This window comes from Moschus berezovskii, chromosome 13, assembly GCF_049115385.1.
Source record: "Moschus berezovskii isolate FMDL1 chromosome 13, NW_MosBer_1.0, whole genome shotgun sequence".
NCBI classification, from domain to species: Eukaryota; Metazoa; Chordata; class Mammalia; order Artiodactyla; family Moschidae; genus Moschus; species Moschus berezovskii.
The window spans coordinates 49,895,890-49,912,383 of NC_142472.1; the positions used below are offsets into that span (position 1 = coordinate 49,895,890).

The 16,494-nt window shown below is 54.6% G+C and overlaps 1 protein-coding gene across 1 annotated transcript; it reads left to right on the forward strand.

Moving 5' to 3' along the window:
- Positions 1 to 185: 185 nt before the first annotated feature.
- LOC148775831 (uncharacterized) lies at positions 186 to 15,852 on the forward strand. The gene is made up of 14 exons (XM_088842822.1): positions 186 to 497; positions 1,360 to 1,492; positions 1,660 to 1,845; positions 3,269 to 3,395; positions 3,607 to 3,818; positions 4,426 to 4,591; positions 4,685 to 4,767; positions 5,243 to 5,403; positions 5,575 to 5,740; positions 7,989 to 8,104; positions 8,849 to 8,967; positions 12,014 to 12,122; positions 13,870 to 14,007; positions 15,596 to 15,852. Exons 1-14 carry the CDS (start codon positions 186 to 188, stop codon positions 15,773 to 15,775), a joined length of 2,208 nt encoding a protein of 735 aa, XP_088698948.1. The 3' UTR covers positions 15,776 to 15,852.
- The last annotated feature ends 642 nt before the right edge of the window (positions 15,853 to 16,494 follow it).

The window sequence follows — 16,494 nt, forward strand, 5'->3', positions numbered from 1 at the left end:
CAGTTGACCTTTGCACCGGCTGGAGCAGGCAGTGGAGGAGAAGATAAACAAGAGAGTTCTGGATGAACCATTGGCTCTCGCATCCCTCTTCCTTGCTGGAAGTCAAACCAAAGTGCTGAGCCTTCCCCCACACTCCCCCCGCCAGGACGAGGTTTTCATCCCAAGCATGGCTCTAGTCCTAGGAGATGCCCCAGCAAGTTCAGGAGCAGGGCATGAGCGTGTGTGGTCCAGCCACTGCAGGTCCCCCACAGAAAGAGCAGCCCCAGCTCAGGGAAAGCAGGCAGCTCACGTTCCTATGGAGGGGCCCGCATGTCCCCACACCACCCAAGACAGACCCCATCCTCTCCCACAGCTGCCAGTGCCAAGAGTACATCTCCGCAGAGGAGCTCTGTGATGCCCAGTGTCTGGCCAGGGCCGCCCAGCTCTCCCTGACCTGGGGGCCCAGCAGGAAGCTGATCCTCAGCATAAAGGACAAGGCTGCAGGCAGCATCCAGAGGGTGAGCCCAGCTCAAGGAAGGATTGGAATGGAAGGACAGCTCTGCCCACTGGAGAAGGAAAGACGGAGCTGCCCAGGCCTGGTGGCTGCAGAAAACTCAAACACCATCTAAAAAAGCCAGGAGGCAGAGGGAACGCCCGTCTGTGAACCAGCCTGCCCGCCTGGTCCTTGGCTGCCTTGATGAATGTCCATCTGCGGCTGCAGGGAAGGGCAGGCAGGAGGCAGCAGTGGTGTTCCTCATGTCAGTGTCAACCATCCCATCTGAACGCCAGAGGGCCTTGGAAACCATCAGCTTCACTTCCCAGTAGGCACTCCACACGTCACAGAGATGGTGTGACCCTGCAGCCCCCCAGCCAGAGTCTTGTTCAGCCCAGACCTCCAGCTACAGAGCAGACCTGTCTCCTGGTCACCAGGGTGTGGCCCTGGCTCTCTCCAGGGCCTTGAGACAGAGGACCAGGGCCAGCTCACTCTGGATGCTTCTGCACCAGAGGTTCTAGACCACTATGTCTGCTCGCCACTGAAAGGGTCAGAAGGGTCATCTGGCCCGGGACTGGACAGAAGATTTGGGGTGATGGGGTGAGGTTTCTGATTTGCTCTGTAAGTAAGACATTTGCAGGTGGAGAGAAAAGAGAAAAATGCCTAAGTTGAGTCAGGGGTGTTTCCTGAAGACAAGAAAGAGCCCAGGGTTAGGACGTCACCTGGGCAAGTTCAGTGAGGAAGGAGACATGTCCTGGGGGAGGTGGGGTGGGCACTGCTGAGCCTCGTCGAGCCTGGCCAGGGGCCGGTCTGGGCTTCTGTCCATCCAACGCTGCAAGTCTCCCTGCCCCTCCCCCAAGGTGTTCATTGCTGTGCTTTGTCCTTAGGAGGTAACGAACACACTGGGCCCAGACCCGTCCTTCCAGGGCAGTGCCAGGGTCCATCTCATCCTGTGCAGCCCCCGTGGCCTCCTTGGCTTGGTCATCTCCAGCAGGGACACACTTGATGCCTTCTTCTTCGGTGAGCTTTCCCAGTGGGGATTGGAGGGGTGAGGGATCCCCTAGTCTGGCAGGGGTCACAGGTCATGTGAGAAGATGATCTTTTCTCCTTAAAGGGAATCTAGACTGGGGGAGGGGGCATGGTGCAAAGGTAGGCGTGGGGCCCCCAGGCAGGCCCTGATCCTCCAGCTTTCCTCCCCCAAACTCTCCCAGGTCCACCTGTGTCCAGGCCAAGACGGCAGAGGCAATCTTGGACCCCAGGCCTGGGGCATCATGCCCCCCAGGATCCCAGCATCCACCCCCACATTCCAAACCCAGTGATCTGCCTGGCAGCGGGGGACGTGGTTCTTTTCCAGCTTCACATTCTTCCCTACAGTGAGTCCCGCCCTGACTCTCTCACCACTCCCCACTCAGGTGTCCAGTGACCTCACATACAGACCAGATTCGCAGCAGCGAGTTACAGGCCAGGCCTGCGCCCTTGCTCTTGGCCTGACCGGTCATTTCACTGGGGCCTGGATTCCATATCTCGGACCTGCTGTTCCAGCTCCAAGTGGGGTTGCCAGACCTCTGCACCTTGGGAGGAGAGGGGTCTCAACAAGGTGACCTCTGACCTGTGCTCCAGCCTGCCTGCAGGGCTGCCCTGTGCCGGGGTCAGACCCTATGCCTGCTCAGTAGCCTGTCCATCTTGGATGCCTTGATTTATAAGGATTGTCTTCCCCATAATGAGCTGAAGCCTGCCTCTCCATGACACTCCTCCCCCACCACTGGAACCTCACCACACAAGCCTGCATGCTCCTCTGAAACATATTCACTGGTGGGAGAGGCTCAGCGTTCACCCTCCACGCACTGAGCACTGGTCAGGCTCTCAGCAGACTTGACTCCCTGCCGTTCTCCCACCTGGTGCTTCCCTGGGGGCTGCTGTGGGGCTGGGCACCCCACCTGCTCACACGCACACACACACACACATCACGACATCATTGACACGAGGTAGGTAGCCAGTGAGACAGAGGCAAGAGGGCGGCCAGTGCCTGGCCGGCATTTTTTTTCCTTCTCCAGTAGGTTTTTTAAAGAATGGATTTCAAGAGCAAAAATATGGGGCAGAGAGCTCACAAATGTAAACTATCTTTCCAAATGCTTTAGCAATCAGTGTAGAGACAACACACAGCCACACATTGAAGGCTCAAGAAGAGGTGTTCTGGTACGGCTGAAGATCTCAGCGTTAATCAGATCTGAATACAACAGGCACCCAGCCCATGTAAAAGCAGACCAAGGGTTTGGTTTCACACCTGGAGTAGCTGCCCAAGTTCCCCCACACGAAGCAGTGCAAGGGTGATGGGGCCAGAAAGGAAAAGGACTCGCACAAAGTGAACCCCGGCTTGGACGTTTCCAGGCCCAGCTCTCCTGTAATCCCACGGGCCTGGGTAGCCCTACCGCTCAACCTCAGTCTTCGCCTCTGTGACGTCTTGATAGGCAGGAGACAGGCCTGGTCAGAGGGAGTGGCCAGACACAGACCCGTGCTTCTGCCCATCTGCCCCCCTAGGAGGAACTGAGCACTGGCTGTGTGCCTGCCCTGTGCCACCTGCCAGGGTTCAGAGGTGGACAGACCCCACCCCAGAGGGCACCGGACATCCGGCTGTGCTCACCCAAGGGGGCATCTCTCTCTGTGGGCCGAGAGGGAAGGGTTTCACCTGGCACCAAGTTTATTTCACAGGACAGTGTCCCAGGGACAGGGTGTGGGCTGCCCGGGGCTGCGGTTTCAGAAGCCCAGGGAGCTCAGGCCAAGCGGCTCACTCTACAGATCGCTCAGCCAGTCACTACCCCGTGTACCAGATACAGCACCTGTTCAACAGCAACCCCCACTGGGACTTCGGGGCCTTTAGGCAGCTTGAACACCTGGTGCGGGAGACCCGCCTCAGCTTCTCCAGGTGACTGTGGTGAGGCTACCTGGTTCCTGGAGTACGGGTCACAGCCTCTCCAGAGTGGGCACCAGGAGGGCACGGGGGAGAGTGGGGGCCTCAGACCATGTCAGGGGTGGGGGTCATGGGTGGCTTCCCTGGGCCGCGTTACTCTAGGGGGAGCCCCTGACACAGCTCATGGCCCTCAGACTGTCTCCATATTCTGGCCCTTCACCCCCAGGTTTGCTCACCGGTTTGTAGATCCGGGCACATACGTGTTTCAGGACAATGGTCTGCCCGAGAGCCTGGCCGTGGTGCTGGTGAAGGAGCAAGGGGTGGCCTGCGACCCGGGCCTGCCCCCCGTGCAGCCCTCCTCACCCTATCAGCTTGCCAGGCATGGTGTCCTCAGGCACCAGCCGCCAAACCTGGGCCCAGATTGGGCGGCAATCTCAGGTACTGACCACAGAATGGAGGAGTAGGGTTGCAGGGGGCGGGGGGACCAACCTCCAGCCTGCAACCCTGGGCACAGCCTTGAAGACGACAAACTTGTCCTTGAACCTGGCCTTCCTCTGCCAGGCAAGGAATATTGAAATTCCTTCCTGGGCCTCCTGTCTCAACCCCTGCTCCCATGGGTTCTGGAGTCCCTGCCTCAGCGAGCAGGGTCCCTGAGTGGAGGTGTCCAGAGGTGCCTGTTCTTGCCTCCTCTGTGGGTCTCCCGCCTTCTTCCCTCCGTATTCATGAGCAAGGTCTGCTGTCCAGGTTGAGCCTGTCCAAGCGGCCAGGGGGAGACAGGTGGCCCATTGCAGCTGAGGCTCAAGGTCCTGGCAGTGGGGCAGCCAGAGGAGGGCGGAGCAGCAGTATCCCAGGAAGGCTCCCCACCCCACCCCCAAAGAATCCAGGGTGCAGGAGGACCCCCAATAGGATAGTGACTGGGTTACACCCGGAGGCAGGAGTGAGAGCTGTTAACAGGGAGCTCAGGGGGGTTAGAGCCCAGAAGCAGCAGGAAGAGAAAGTGGGGACTGCTGCTCTCATAGCTCCCCACCCACCCCCACCCCCGCAGGGGTGCTGCTGGCTGTTGGCTTGGCAACTGCGCTGCTGACCAGCCTGGGATTCGTGCTGAGACCCGCCTCGGTGGCCCAGGCCTGCCCTGTGAGGGCTCGGGGTCCTCGGTGGAGAGGCCTCGGGGAGCCTCTCATGCCCATGGAGCCTGTGCCCCTTGGGGACCGGTGAGTCCCCTCCCGCCGGCTCGCCTCTCGCAGCCCCCAGCCAGCCTGGGGCCGGCTGTGTGTGCAGGCTCTGAGGCTGCTGCTTCTCTGCAGCTTTCCATTCTCTGAGGATCTTGGTCCCTGGGGCTCCGAGAAAGGAGCTGACTCCTGGAGGAAAGCCACTGCCCGGGGCCCAGGTATCCCTGCCCCACCCTCCTCCCCTGCCCTTCCCCCCCCCCAACCCCCCACCCAGCACACCAGGCGCACATGTGGGGAGCAGCTGGTTTTTCTACTGACAGTTAGTGGCAGTCTGTGCCATCCCTCTCAGCCTCACCACAAAACCTAGAAATGGGCATTTGGAGGGTTGCTGTATTTCCATTTTCCAGACAGACTGAGGCCCCAGGAGGTGTGAGTGGCTCTTTAGGCGCCCTCAGGTGGTGAGGTTGGAGAGCAGTCAGAGCTCTGGGTCCTCACTGTGCCGGTCAGGAGCTGGGCTGGGGGGCCAGGCACTGCCCTTCAGGGTCCCTTCACGGGACGACCCACCTGCCCGTCAGCTCCTCTGCTGAGCCGGTCTCCCCTACAGGCAGGCCTCCATGCTCCTTTGCCCCTGCATCCTGTCTGCAGAGCCCCATGGGAGAAGGGAGCTGCTGAGTCCAGGGTCCCTTCCTGCAGGGAAGCTACTTGCAGCCCACACCCTGGAGGACTTCAGCATTCGCACACTCTACGACAAGCTGGAGGACCAGAGCCTGCATGTGGCGGCCCAGCTGAGCAGGCATAGGAGCGACGCGCTGGCCTTCTTCAGGGGTGCCAGCCTGCAGCTGCAGGGGCTGCAGGTTAGCCCCAGCCTCTGACAACCAGGACCACTGCCTCTCCCACGTCTCCCCCCAACCCTCCCACCCACCCACCCACTCCAGGAACAGCCACCCACCCTTCTAAGAATTGCCTGAGCTGAGACGGAGGGCCACACCCGACCTGAGAGGGTGACCCAGCCCTGGTTCTTCCAGGACCTCCTGCAGGGCCTCAGTGCAACAGAGTGGCCAGGGCTGGGAAGGGCTGGAGATGCAGAGACAGGGGGCAGGACTGCTGCCAGGACAGGCACTGGACAGAGCACAGACTCATGGAGCAGCCGCAACACAGCTTCTCCTGGGGAGCCCAAGCAGCGTCCACCAGGTGCGAGGCCAGTACCCAGGGATGGGACAGCAGGTGAAAAACTGTGATATCAAGGCCCAACAGTGTTTCACATGGTTCATCCCGCTCAGTGCTAAAACCAGAGAGCATCCCACCTGATCAAAGAAAATGGTCCTGAGCACAGGGCCAGGGAGAGACGCTCCAAGGTTGGGAGGGCACTAGCATGCACAGGGGTCTGACCGAGGAAGGGGTCCAGTGCCACTCCCTGGGGCCACAAGGGCCCTGGAGCCTAGCTTCCAGCCATGTCTCACAGTCCTGCACTGCGCGATGACTGTACTCACATCACCTCCACTAACCCATTCAGTTGTCACAGGAAACCTATGAGTGGTATTACCACATCCCCATTGTACAGATAAGGAATTTGAGGCCTAAAGAGGCTAAAGGACCCTCCAAGCATCCACAGAGAGTGCACAGCTGGCCCAGAAGCCCACTCCCTGCTGCACAGGACTTATATGCCTCCACCTGCAGCTGACAGCATTCAGGAACGTGCCTCGTTAGACCCCACAAGCTCGTCAATCACCACCAGACTTGGGCTCCACAGCCCCCACGGAGCTCCCTGGCCCTTTGGGGGAGGCGGGTAGTTCCCCAGTGAAGTCCACTCCCTGGAAAGTGGTGTGGGGGCTCAGGTCCAGGCAGCTGTGTCACTTTTTCCATGGTCAGCGTCCTCCAGGTCCCAGCTCAGGGCAGAGGTGGAATCAGGGGGCATGGTAGAGATGCCAGAAACCCTCCCTGGCAGATGCATGTGTGTGTGAGTGTATCAGTATATGTGAGAGTTGTGAGTGTGGGGGTGAGTGTATGTGTAAATGTATGTGAGTGTGTCAAGTGTGTGTGGACGTGTGGGGTGGGGTGTGTTTGTAAGTGTGTGAGTGTACGTGAATGTGTGTGGGGTGTGGGTGGGTGTGCATGTGTATGAGTGTGTGTGTGTGAGTGTGCGTTAATGTGTGTGGGGTGTGTGTGTGTGTGCATGCGTATGAGTGTGTGTGTGCCTGCGTATGAGTGTGTGTGTGTGAGTGTGCATGAATGTGTGTGGGGTGTGTGTGGGTGTGCATGTGTATGAGTGTGTGTGTGCATGTGTATGAGTGTGTGTGTGTGAGTGTGCGTGAATGTGTGTGGGGGGTGTGTGTGTGTGAGTGTGCATGAATGTGTGTGGGGTGTGTGTGGGTGTGCATGTGTATGAGTGTGTGTGTGTGCCTGCGTATGAGTGTGTGTGTGTGAGTGTGCATGAATGTGTGTGGGGTGTGTGTGGGTGTGCATGTGTATGAGTGTGTGTGTGTGCCTGCGTATGAGTGTGTGTGTGTGAGTGTGCGTGAATGTGTGTGGGGTGTGTGTGTGTGTGCATGTGTATGAGTGTGTGTGTGTGCATGTGTATGAGTGTGTGTGTGTGAGTGTGCGTGACTGTGTGTGGGGTGTGGGTGGGTGTGCATGTGTATGAGTGTGTGTGTGTGAATGTGTGTCAGTGTGTGAGTGTGTGTATGTGAGTGGGTGGGTGGGTGGGTGTGACAGTGTGTAAGCGTGTGTGTGAGTGTGTGGCCTAGAGGACCCTGGGGACTAAGCAATGACATCCAGAGCTTTCCTTGACCTTCCCTGCAAACCATCTCTTCTTAAACTCCTTGTCTGTACCTTCTGGGCTGGGACATCCAGCCGAGTGATCACGAGGAGAAGGACAGAGAACACTTCCTCTGAAGTTTGCCTGAGACCAGTCATTGCCCTCTGTCCTGGGCGCTGACAGGAGCTGGGTTAGAAGGCAGGTGCTATTGCAAGCTGAATGCTGGGGTTCCATTTTTCCTTTCTGTTGGCCAAATTTTCAAAAATAATATGTGACAAAGCATTAGCAAATCAGAAAGACAAAAAAACAAAATCTTCCTCTAACCCAGGAGACTCACTGTGTGACTGGGAGGTGTGCAGCCACAGCACGTGCCTGCCGGCCTGGGGGCCCACACCACAGCAGAGTTCTGAGTTGGACAGAGGCGTGAATACCAGAGGGGCAGATCTCTGAGTTTAGAAGCAGTTAAGAATGAGTTGTACAGAGAGGGGGACACCATCTGGACTCAAGGCAGCAGGATGCTTCCTCCAGGCTCCGCCCCTGGGTGTCCAGCTGGCGAGGTGACTGCCTAGAGGAAAGGTGGGGTACACACACCAACTCCATGAACAGGGAGGGGTGAGATGTCTGGCAGGGTGGCTGTGATGGATGAGGGGATGTCTGAGGGGTTCTCTGTGTTCTTCTCCCCAGGCTGCACCCCTAGTGTGTCCTCCCCAGGCTGTCATGTGGAGCTGGACCGAGCCATCGCGGCCCTGGCAACCGCACTTTCTCAGGCGTGTGGGCCACCAGCTGGGGCCCTGAGAAAGGTGAACACCCGGGGCAGTCACAGCCTGACTGTGTGCAGACTCATTAGGTGCACGGGCACACATGCACACACACTCACCACACACTCACACCCATACACTCGTGTCCGTGTGCATCACACACACCATACACACTCACATGCATGTGGGCACAGCACACAGCCACACACACTCACACCCATACACTCATGTGAGCACATGCATCACACACAGGCTCACACGCACCTGGGCCTCATGCTCTGCAAGCGCCCCGCCCTTGGTCAGAACCCAGGGTCCGTGGCCTGTGCTCTAGATGCCCCTGCTCCATCGCTTCTGAGCCTCCTCCAAGAAGCGTGTTGGAGACAATGCCCCCCATTTGCTAGCTGACCTGGCCTCTCACAGGACACTCAAGAGGGGCCCGGCCCCCAGTTCCTGCCTGAGGGCAGCGCGTCTGAGGGACTGAGGACTCAGCCTCTGGGTCCTCAGCGTGGCACCCTTGTGCAGCACGGCAGTCTGTTGTGGCCCAGGTGTCCCGGGAGGCCTGGGGGCACAGACAAGGGAGGACACCACCCTCATCAGGTCTTAACTGACTCTGGGGTCCCTAGGAGCACCCGGCAGTCAGCGGCCAGGCTCCCCAGAGACAGGGCATCCCACACTCAGGTCGGCACACCTGTCCAGGTCGAGTTAGCAATGACGTCCTGGTCCCTCACTGTTCTTTTCCAGGGCCAGAAATGGAGGAAAGTTACAGGACTCTCTGTCCTTCCCAAGGTCTCTGGTTGGGTTGGTGAACAGCCTGTCTCCGCCAGTCAACAAGATGCTCAGCTGGTGAATGACGTGCTCCCTGAGCCCCAGCCTCTGCCCTCCCCTGAGGAGAACCGAAGCCCAAGGTGGGCAGGCATGGACACCCTAAGCCCCCTGGCACCGAGGTTCTTATTTTTCACCACCTAATTTAGAACCTCAACCCATTCTGATACAGCTACAAGTCTTTGGGGCTCCCTGCCCCTGGTAGCCCCATTATCATTGCCACCCAGGTTTGCCAAGGGGTTGCCAGTTTGAGGACCTCATCAGAACTCATGTCACTCACTGGGGTTGTCCCCACCCATGGGAAAGAGGCCACATTCACTCCAGGTGACCCCAGATTTCATATTCCTGCCCCTCCTTCTGATTCTCCTTCCTCTAACTCCCATCTCTCTTCAGGTGGAGACCCACAGTCTCCTTTGTTCCTCTGAGTTGAGGAAAGGAAGTGGTAAAATCATTGACTGTGTTTATTGATACTGAGATAAGCACTTTGTCTGTTATCTGATCCTCACAACAACCCTGTGAAGTGGTACTACCATTTAGTTTAAACGTGAGGTAGCTGGGGCTCAGAATGGTTATGTTACAGGAGGATCTGGAATTGCAGCCCAGGGCGTCTGACTCTCAAACTTGCTGAGTCTGAATGCTCACCCCTCTAATCCCTGCACCAAAGCCACCACAGCCCGTCCTCCCAGAGATATCTCTCCCCTTGGCTTCCTGACTGAAAGTCCTGGAGAGCTTATACAGATGATTGAAGTCTCCTGAAGAAAAGAGAAGAGCCCAGACTCTCCTGCTCACATCGCCAGGCTGGGGCTTCTGGAGGTCCAGGTTGCCAGAAAGAGAATCACCAAAAGGAAATGAAGGTCAGGAGTCCGGAGACCTGAATCCCTGACTGGACTCTGCCCTGGGCACTGGACACTGGGAATCATGAGAAAATACCTCCCAGCAGCTCCATGAGGACCACCCAAGAGAACGTTTCAGTTCAGTTCAGTTCAGGAGCTCAGTTGTGTGCAACTCTTTGCAACCCCATGGACTGCATTTGCAACCCAATCATTCCCTGTCCATCACCAACTCCCAGAGCTTGCTCAAACTCATGTCCATTGAGTCAGTGATGCCATCCAACCATCTCATTCTCTGTCGACTCCTTCTCCTCCTGCCTTCAATCTTTCCCAGCATCAGGGTCTTTTCCAATGAGTCAGTTCTTCCCATCAGGTGGCTAAAGTATTGGAGTTTCAGCTTCAGCATCAGTCCTTCCAATGAATATTTAGGACTGATTTCTTTTAGGTTGGACTGGCTTGATCTCCTTGCAGTCCAAGGGACTCTCCAGAGTCTTCTCCAACACCACAGTTCAAAAGCATCAATTCTTCAGCATTCAACTTTTTTTAATGGTCCAACTCTCATATCCATACATGACTACTGGAAAAACCATAGCTTTGACTAGATGGACCTTTGTTGGCAAAGTAATGTCTCTGCTTTTTAATATGCTATTTAGGTTGGTCATAGCTTTTCTTCCAAGGAGCAAGCATCTTTTAATTTCATGGCTGCAGTCAGCATCTGCACTGATTTTGGAGCCCAAGAAAATAAAATCTGTCACTGTTTCCATTATTTCCCCATCTATTTGCCATGCAGTGATGGGACCGGATGCCATGATCTTAGTTTTTTTAATGTTGAGTTTTAAGCCAACTTTTTCACTCTCCTCTTTATTTCCTCTTCTCTTTCTGCCATAAGGGTAGTGTCATCTGCATAGCTCAAGTTATTAATATTTCTCCCAGCAATCTTGATTCCAGCTTATGCTTCATCCAAACCGGCATTTCGCATGATGTACTCTGCATAGAAGTTAAATAAGCAGGGTGACAATATACAGCCTTGAGGTACTCCTGTCCCAATCTGGAACCAGTCCGTTGTTCCATGTCAGGAGAATGTTTACTGCTGCCTTTGACGCAGGGCTGAAGGAGTCTAGAGGAACAAGTGATTATAATGAAAGACTTCTAGAAATTTAAAGACATTTATAAGGATCAGGAAAGATAAGATAGGCTTTAAATAAGGGTGGTCCTAGCAGCAGGTGTTGGGGAAGGGTCTTCCTGGAGGACAGCAGCGTTAACAAGACCTGAGACAATAGTAAGAGCACTCAGGTCTGGTTTGAGACCCGAGGCCGATCTCCAAGGCCCAAAAGCTCCCTGGACACCGTCCAGCCATCTTGCCTCAAGGTGTGAAAACTGAGATCTGGAATTGAGCGGCCCAAGGGGACACTGAAGAAGACATCCATGTACGGGCCAGGCTTGTAGCAGGAAACAGAGGGACAATTTGAGAACAGCACAATAAAGGAGATGTATGAGGGTGTGCAGGTCCAGGCACCTACATGGACTAGCACAGGCCTCCTCCTGGCCTGGCAGGGCAACAGCAGACGGCAGTCCCTGGACCCAGGAGAGCACGTAGCCAGGCAGGGCACAGCCAGCTGATGCAGAGGAGGGAAAATCTTTTTCCTCTACCGATCTCGGGTTCTCACGCAGGCAACAAGAGAAAACAGAAGCTCATTAATGTGTCCATGGCCCACGTGTGGGGCCCTCAGTGCAGAATAACTTGAAGGGGAGGTTGGAACTGTGGTAACTCTAAGAACACATTTTAGAGAAGTGACAAGATAACAGTAGAGGACTCTGGGTTTCTAGGGCCGCAGATCTTGGGATGGTAGATACAGGGGAGTGTCATGGTGGAGGGACTTGTGTCTATGTAAATTCCTCTGGAGGTATCTCTGGGCTGGTGAGGGTCTAGGGTGCCTCCAGTGATTACCCTCTGAGCCTCCTGGTAGAGAGGGGAAGGGACCCCTTCAAAAGGTAAGTCCTGTTTTTAGGCAGATATGGGAAGGCAGAGAGATTTTCTTATCTCAGTGTGCCTCCTTGACATGTGCCGGGTGTGAATTGTGCTCCTGGCACTGAGAAGTCACCACCCGTGGGCAGGGAAGGCTGCCTGGGTCCTGTCGTCCAGCGTCAGGGGACCTATGTGTGTGTCCTTCATGTTTAAGTCTCATATCTCCTCTTTCCCTAATCTCAGACTCCCTGGGGAGATATTAAACGCGGCAAAGGGGGTGGACCACCAGCAGTAGAGGCCTGAGAGGGTGCCTCTCATCCCTTTTTTTCTCAGCCCCCAGAGGCAGCCAATTGCTGGATGGCACCCCCGGGATGACATCAATGGAGGAGACCCTGTGAGCCCTGCTCCAACGCACAAGCAGGGAGCCCTTCCTGAGCTGCAGGTAGGGGCCAGGCAGCGTGGGGAGGGGCACAGCCCAGCAACATGGGATGATGTAGGGAAACTGCCCACCCTCCAGTCTGCTTGTCACCTACACACCGTGTATGACTCTGGGACACAGGAAATTAGAATTGGAGAATACTGGTCAAGAAAAGCGTTCTTTCAATCAACAAGGATTCATTGATTTCTACAGTGTTCACAAGGGCAAGAGGTGAAGGTTTAAAAGAATTTTCAAAACAATGGGAAAAAAATTCCCAAAGGTAAGGTATGATCACATAATAATATAAAATCTCTAGGTCAAAATGTTACCATTAGTAGACACTTTTACTCTTTTAGAAAAAATGTGCAAATGGCCTTAGAGAAAGGAAACACAAACAAGTAAATTTTATTAGAATGTTCAAAGAGTCAGAAAAAAAAATAATTAAACTAAACACCCTTTTTTATCTACTTAAAATATCTGACCAAGTTCAGTTCAGTTCAGTCACTAAGCCATGTCTGACTCTTTGAGACCCCATGGACTGCAGCACGACAGGCCTCCCTGTCTATCACCAACTCCTGGAGTTCACTCAAACTCATGTCCATTGAGTTGGTGATACCAATCTGACTAACTGCTACTGCTACTGCTGCTAAGTCACATCAGTCGTGTCTGACTCTGTGCAACCCCATGGACTGCAGCCCACCAGGCTCCTCTGTCCAAGTACTAAGTAATTGTGAGGAATAAAGAAATAAACACTCTCATATTCCACTGGTTGAAGAGTACAAAATTTAAACCTTTCATGAAACATTGGGCCAAACTCAGCTAGCTACACAATCATCTCTGCCTATAAGAGTATCTGAGATAAACAATTTTTAATCAGAAAGCACTCACTCTCCCAAAAAATTAATAAGACACTCTGCCATTGTAGCCACAATTAGCACACAAGGCCCCTCACAGCCTGCTGTCCCCAGCCACCACTCCTATGTCTCCAGCATCATCTCTGTCCACTTTTCCAAACAAATTATTAATGCATGCTACCACCAAACTGAACTTTGACTACTTCCCACACCAAGCCGAACATCTCCTTGGGTAACATTTGTCACTGATAATTCCTTGTTCTATGTTTGCCTTTCCTTATAGACTACAAACCTCATGGGAGTTCGCTAATGGGGTTCCATAATCAACCATTGGCTTGACACATAATGGGTGCTCAATAAATCTTTATCTATGAATGGATGGACATACAAATGGATGGATGAATGGATCCATGTATGAATGTGCTGATGAATAGATGCATGGATGGATGCATAGGTGGATGGATGGATGGAAAGATACATGGATGGAACTGGGTGAACTGAGAGACAGATGAAAGTTCCTTGTGCTCTCTCATATCTCTGTGTTTCCACACATGCTGTTGCCTTTGTCTATCCTGCCCTACTTCAGCTGTCCACCCAGTTAATTCCTTTTTGTTAACATTCAGTTGCGATGTCTCCCGCCTTCCAGAGAGCTCTCCCTGATCGCAACTGCCTGTGTTAGGCCTCCTGCTTTTTGCTCCTGTAGGCCCTGCACACATCCCTCCACACAGTTCTCACTACACCAGACTGTAGGCCTGCGTTCCCTTTTCTTTAGGTGCTGAGCTCTTCAAGAGCAGACATATCTCAACTCCACACATCCAGCTTTGATGCCCCCACCTGTCCTAGAGAAGCTCAATGGGTTTTTAGTAAAATTAGAAGAAAAGGGAGAGTAATGAGGACAGTGTATCCCCTGTTTCTAGAGGAAGATACAGCAGGTGGAAGACAATTTGGACAAGCTGAATGAGGAGTTCTTCCAGCTCAGTGGTCAAGCCTTAGCGCTCCAGAAAGAAGAGGACAGAACAGGCCAACTGCCGCCTAGCAAAAACAATCCATATGTGGTAAGTCTATGAGACCACCACCTCAGCTCCTGAGGTGTCCACGGACAGCTGGGTCTCATGATGTCGGGCCCACCGGGTCACAGTGTCTTCCATAGAAAGGGGTTCAGAACAAAACAACCAGCTCGGACCAAAAGGCCCACCAGTTTTGCCTGTTATGTTTGGCAGATAGAGGGCTCACTCTGGGGGACAGTGCTACATGTATAGGCAGAGGAGCATGTCGGCCATCTGTCATTTTCAGGTCTGTAAGTACGTTGATGGCCTGGAAAGACTGGGGAAGGGCATGAAAGGGTACAATGGAAATATTAATAGCTTTTCCAGCTGTGGCCTAAACAAAGAGTTTTCTGTGAGATGCACTCCTATCCCAGCTCAGTCCCTGGAGGTGAAGACCTGGCGAAGCTAGAGGGGCACAGGAATGAGACACAGTGACAACGCAGCTGTGTCGGCACTGACCTCGCCACTAAAGCAACACCAGCTTGCAGGCCTCGAGTGGACAACTGGATTCCTGAGGCCTCTTCCTCCTGACCTGAGGTTTCGGTGTCCCTTTGACTTTTGCACCCAAGCCCAGTGCCTCCTCCATGTCCCCGTAGTTCCCATCTTGCTGAGTTGCTGAAGACAGGCAATGCCATGGGTTGCAGGGGGTGCAGAGTTATGCACCCCTGTCACCAGGCTTCAGTGCCCAGAAACACTGCTCACCAAGGCCTCCCTCTTCATAACCAAGGAGGTCACGCCTGCCAGCGACCTCAGGAGCCAAGATGCTCCCTGAGTACAGACCTCCTGCCTGAGTCTGGATGTTGGGGAGTCTGAAAAGTGGGTTCTTCTCAGTCAAGCTGTCCTTTCAAGACCAAAGCACAAGAAATGACCTCTATGCTCACAAACAAGCAAGGAAAGTTTATCTTGTGTGCCCACAAGGCACAGTGTGTCATGTGACAGCCACAAAACACACAGACCCTTCCAGATGCTCCAGAGAAGCCCAAATGCAGACGGCACTCTGAGTCGCCCACGCAGTGTGTCTGTCACTCCTCCCCTGAGCACAGTCAGACCCATCCCAAGAGACCAAGTAAGCTGGAGGGCTGGTTCCTGGAGGCAGCCATGGGACGAGGTGCAGGCACCCAGCACTGCTGCACTGAGGGGATCAGGTGACAGCGGTTTATGAGAATAAAGGAACTGGAGATTTTCATGCTTAAAGAGACATTGTGTCAATATCCCCAGTATTAAAGAAGGGACAAACAGGATGAGCTGAGGGGCTATGAAAAGATTTAATTATTCAATAATTGTTCCAAATTATTAAACGTGATGATTGTATAATGAAATAATTAGCTGTTGTTATGCATGAGTGAGGCAACATAAATGCAGGGGACACTGTGTTTTTCTTTGTTCAACATGAGGCCAGTCCCTGGGCGTAGCCTGTTGGCATCTTCCCGAGGGTTCAGCTGGGTGTTGCCTGAAGTCTGTCAGAGTGACCAGGGTCACAGGGGGTCACAGGATAGGCTCAGGGCTTGCAGAGTCCCATCTTCTCCTCCATTCATGTCCTTTCCAGGTGGTTCCCAGGATCTGCCCCTCTGAGCAGCATGAAGACAGACCCTGCCAGGGAGAGGCAAGTGTCCCCCACGGAAAGAATCTGGGACCTTTGGCCCTGCAGAGCAGCCAGGCCCTGGCACTGGAGGCCAGGAGAGCCTGGGTGGCCCGCAGGGCAGAAGAGCTGGAGTGGGAGCTGTCCTTGCTTGTCCAGGTGGCGGCTGGCAGCCGGCCGAGCCTGGGGAGGCGGTGAGTCAGAGGGGGCCGGGCGCCTTCTCCATGGGCTTGGCCAAGCACCTCTGCTGTCTGCTGGCAGGAAGGGGGCGTGTGTGCTCAGCTTTGGGACCTGCTCCTTCAAAGCCCAACAGGCAGCCTGTGCTGGTTTCTGCCTGTGATCCTTGGGGTGAAAGAAAATAAAGTCACATAGGTGAGAAATCAGTGTGCGTTCTCATCACTGAGCCTGCCCCTCAAATCTCTGTGGTCCAGGCCAGATGCCCCCCAAAAGCCTCATCTGGGGCCCTGGCTTCACGGGAGGAGAACACAGGAGCAGCTGCTGCACAGAGCCTCCCTCGCTGCTGTGTCCTTGCAGGGAGCCCCAGGGACTGATGGTGTTTCCTTTCTGGCGCCAGCCAGGGGAGCATCACGCCTGCCCTGAGGGCCTCCAGCACCAGAGGAGACTCAGCCATGCACTCAGGGTTAACAGAAGAGTGTGTCTGATGGAGCAGCAGATAAGGAGACAGCTGCTAGAAACTCGCCTGTTTGTGACATGCCCTTACTGATTAAGCCTGCTTTCACTGTTCCCCCTCTTTCTCCAGTTGTATACCCTCCAAGCCAAGGTAACGTATCACCAGGCTGCTTAACCACCCCTGCGGAGGAGGCTTCTGACGTAGGGGTCACTACAGTGATGGGGGCCCAAGTTGTTTTCAGAAACTTGGAATAGGCTCTGGGCAGTGCTGACTGGCTAAGACTAGC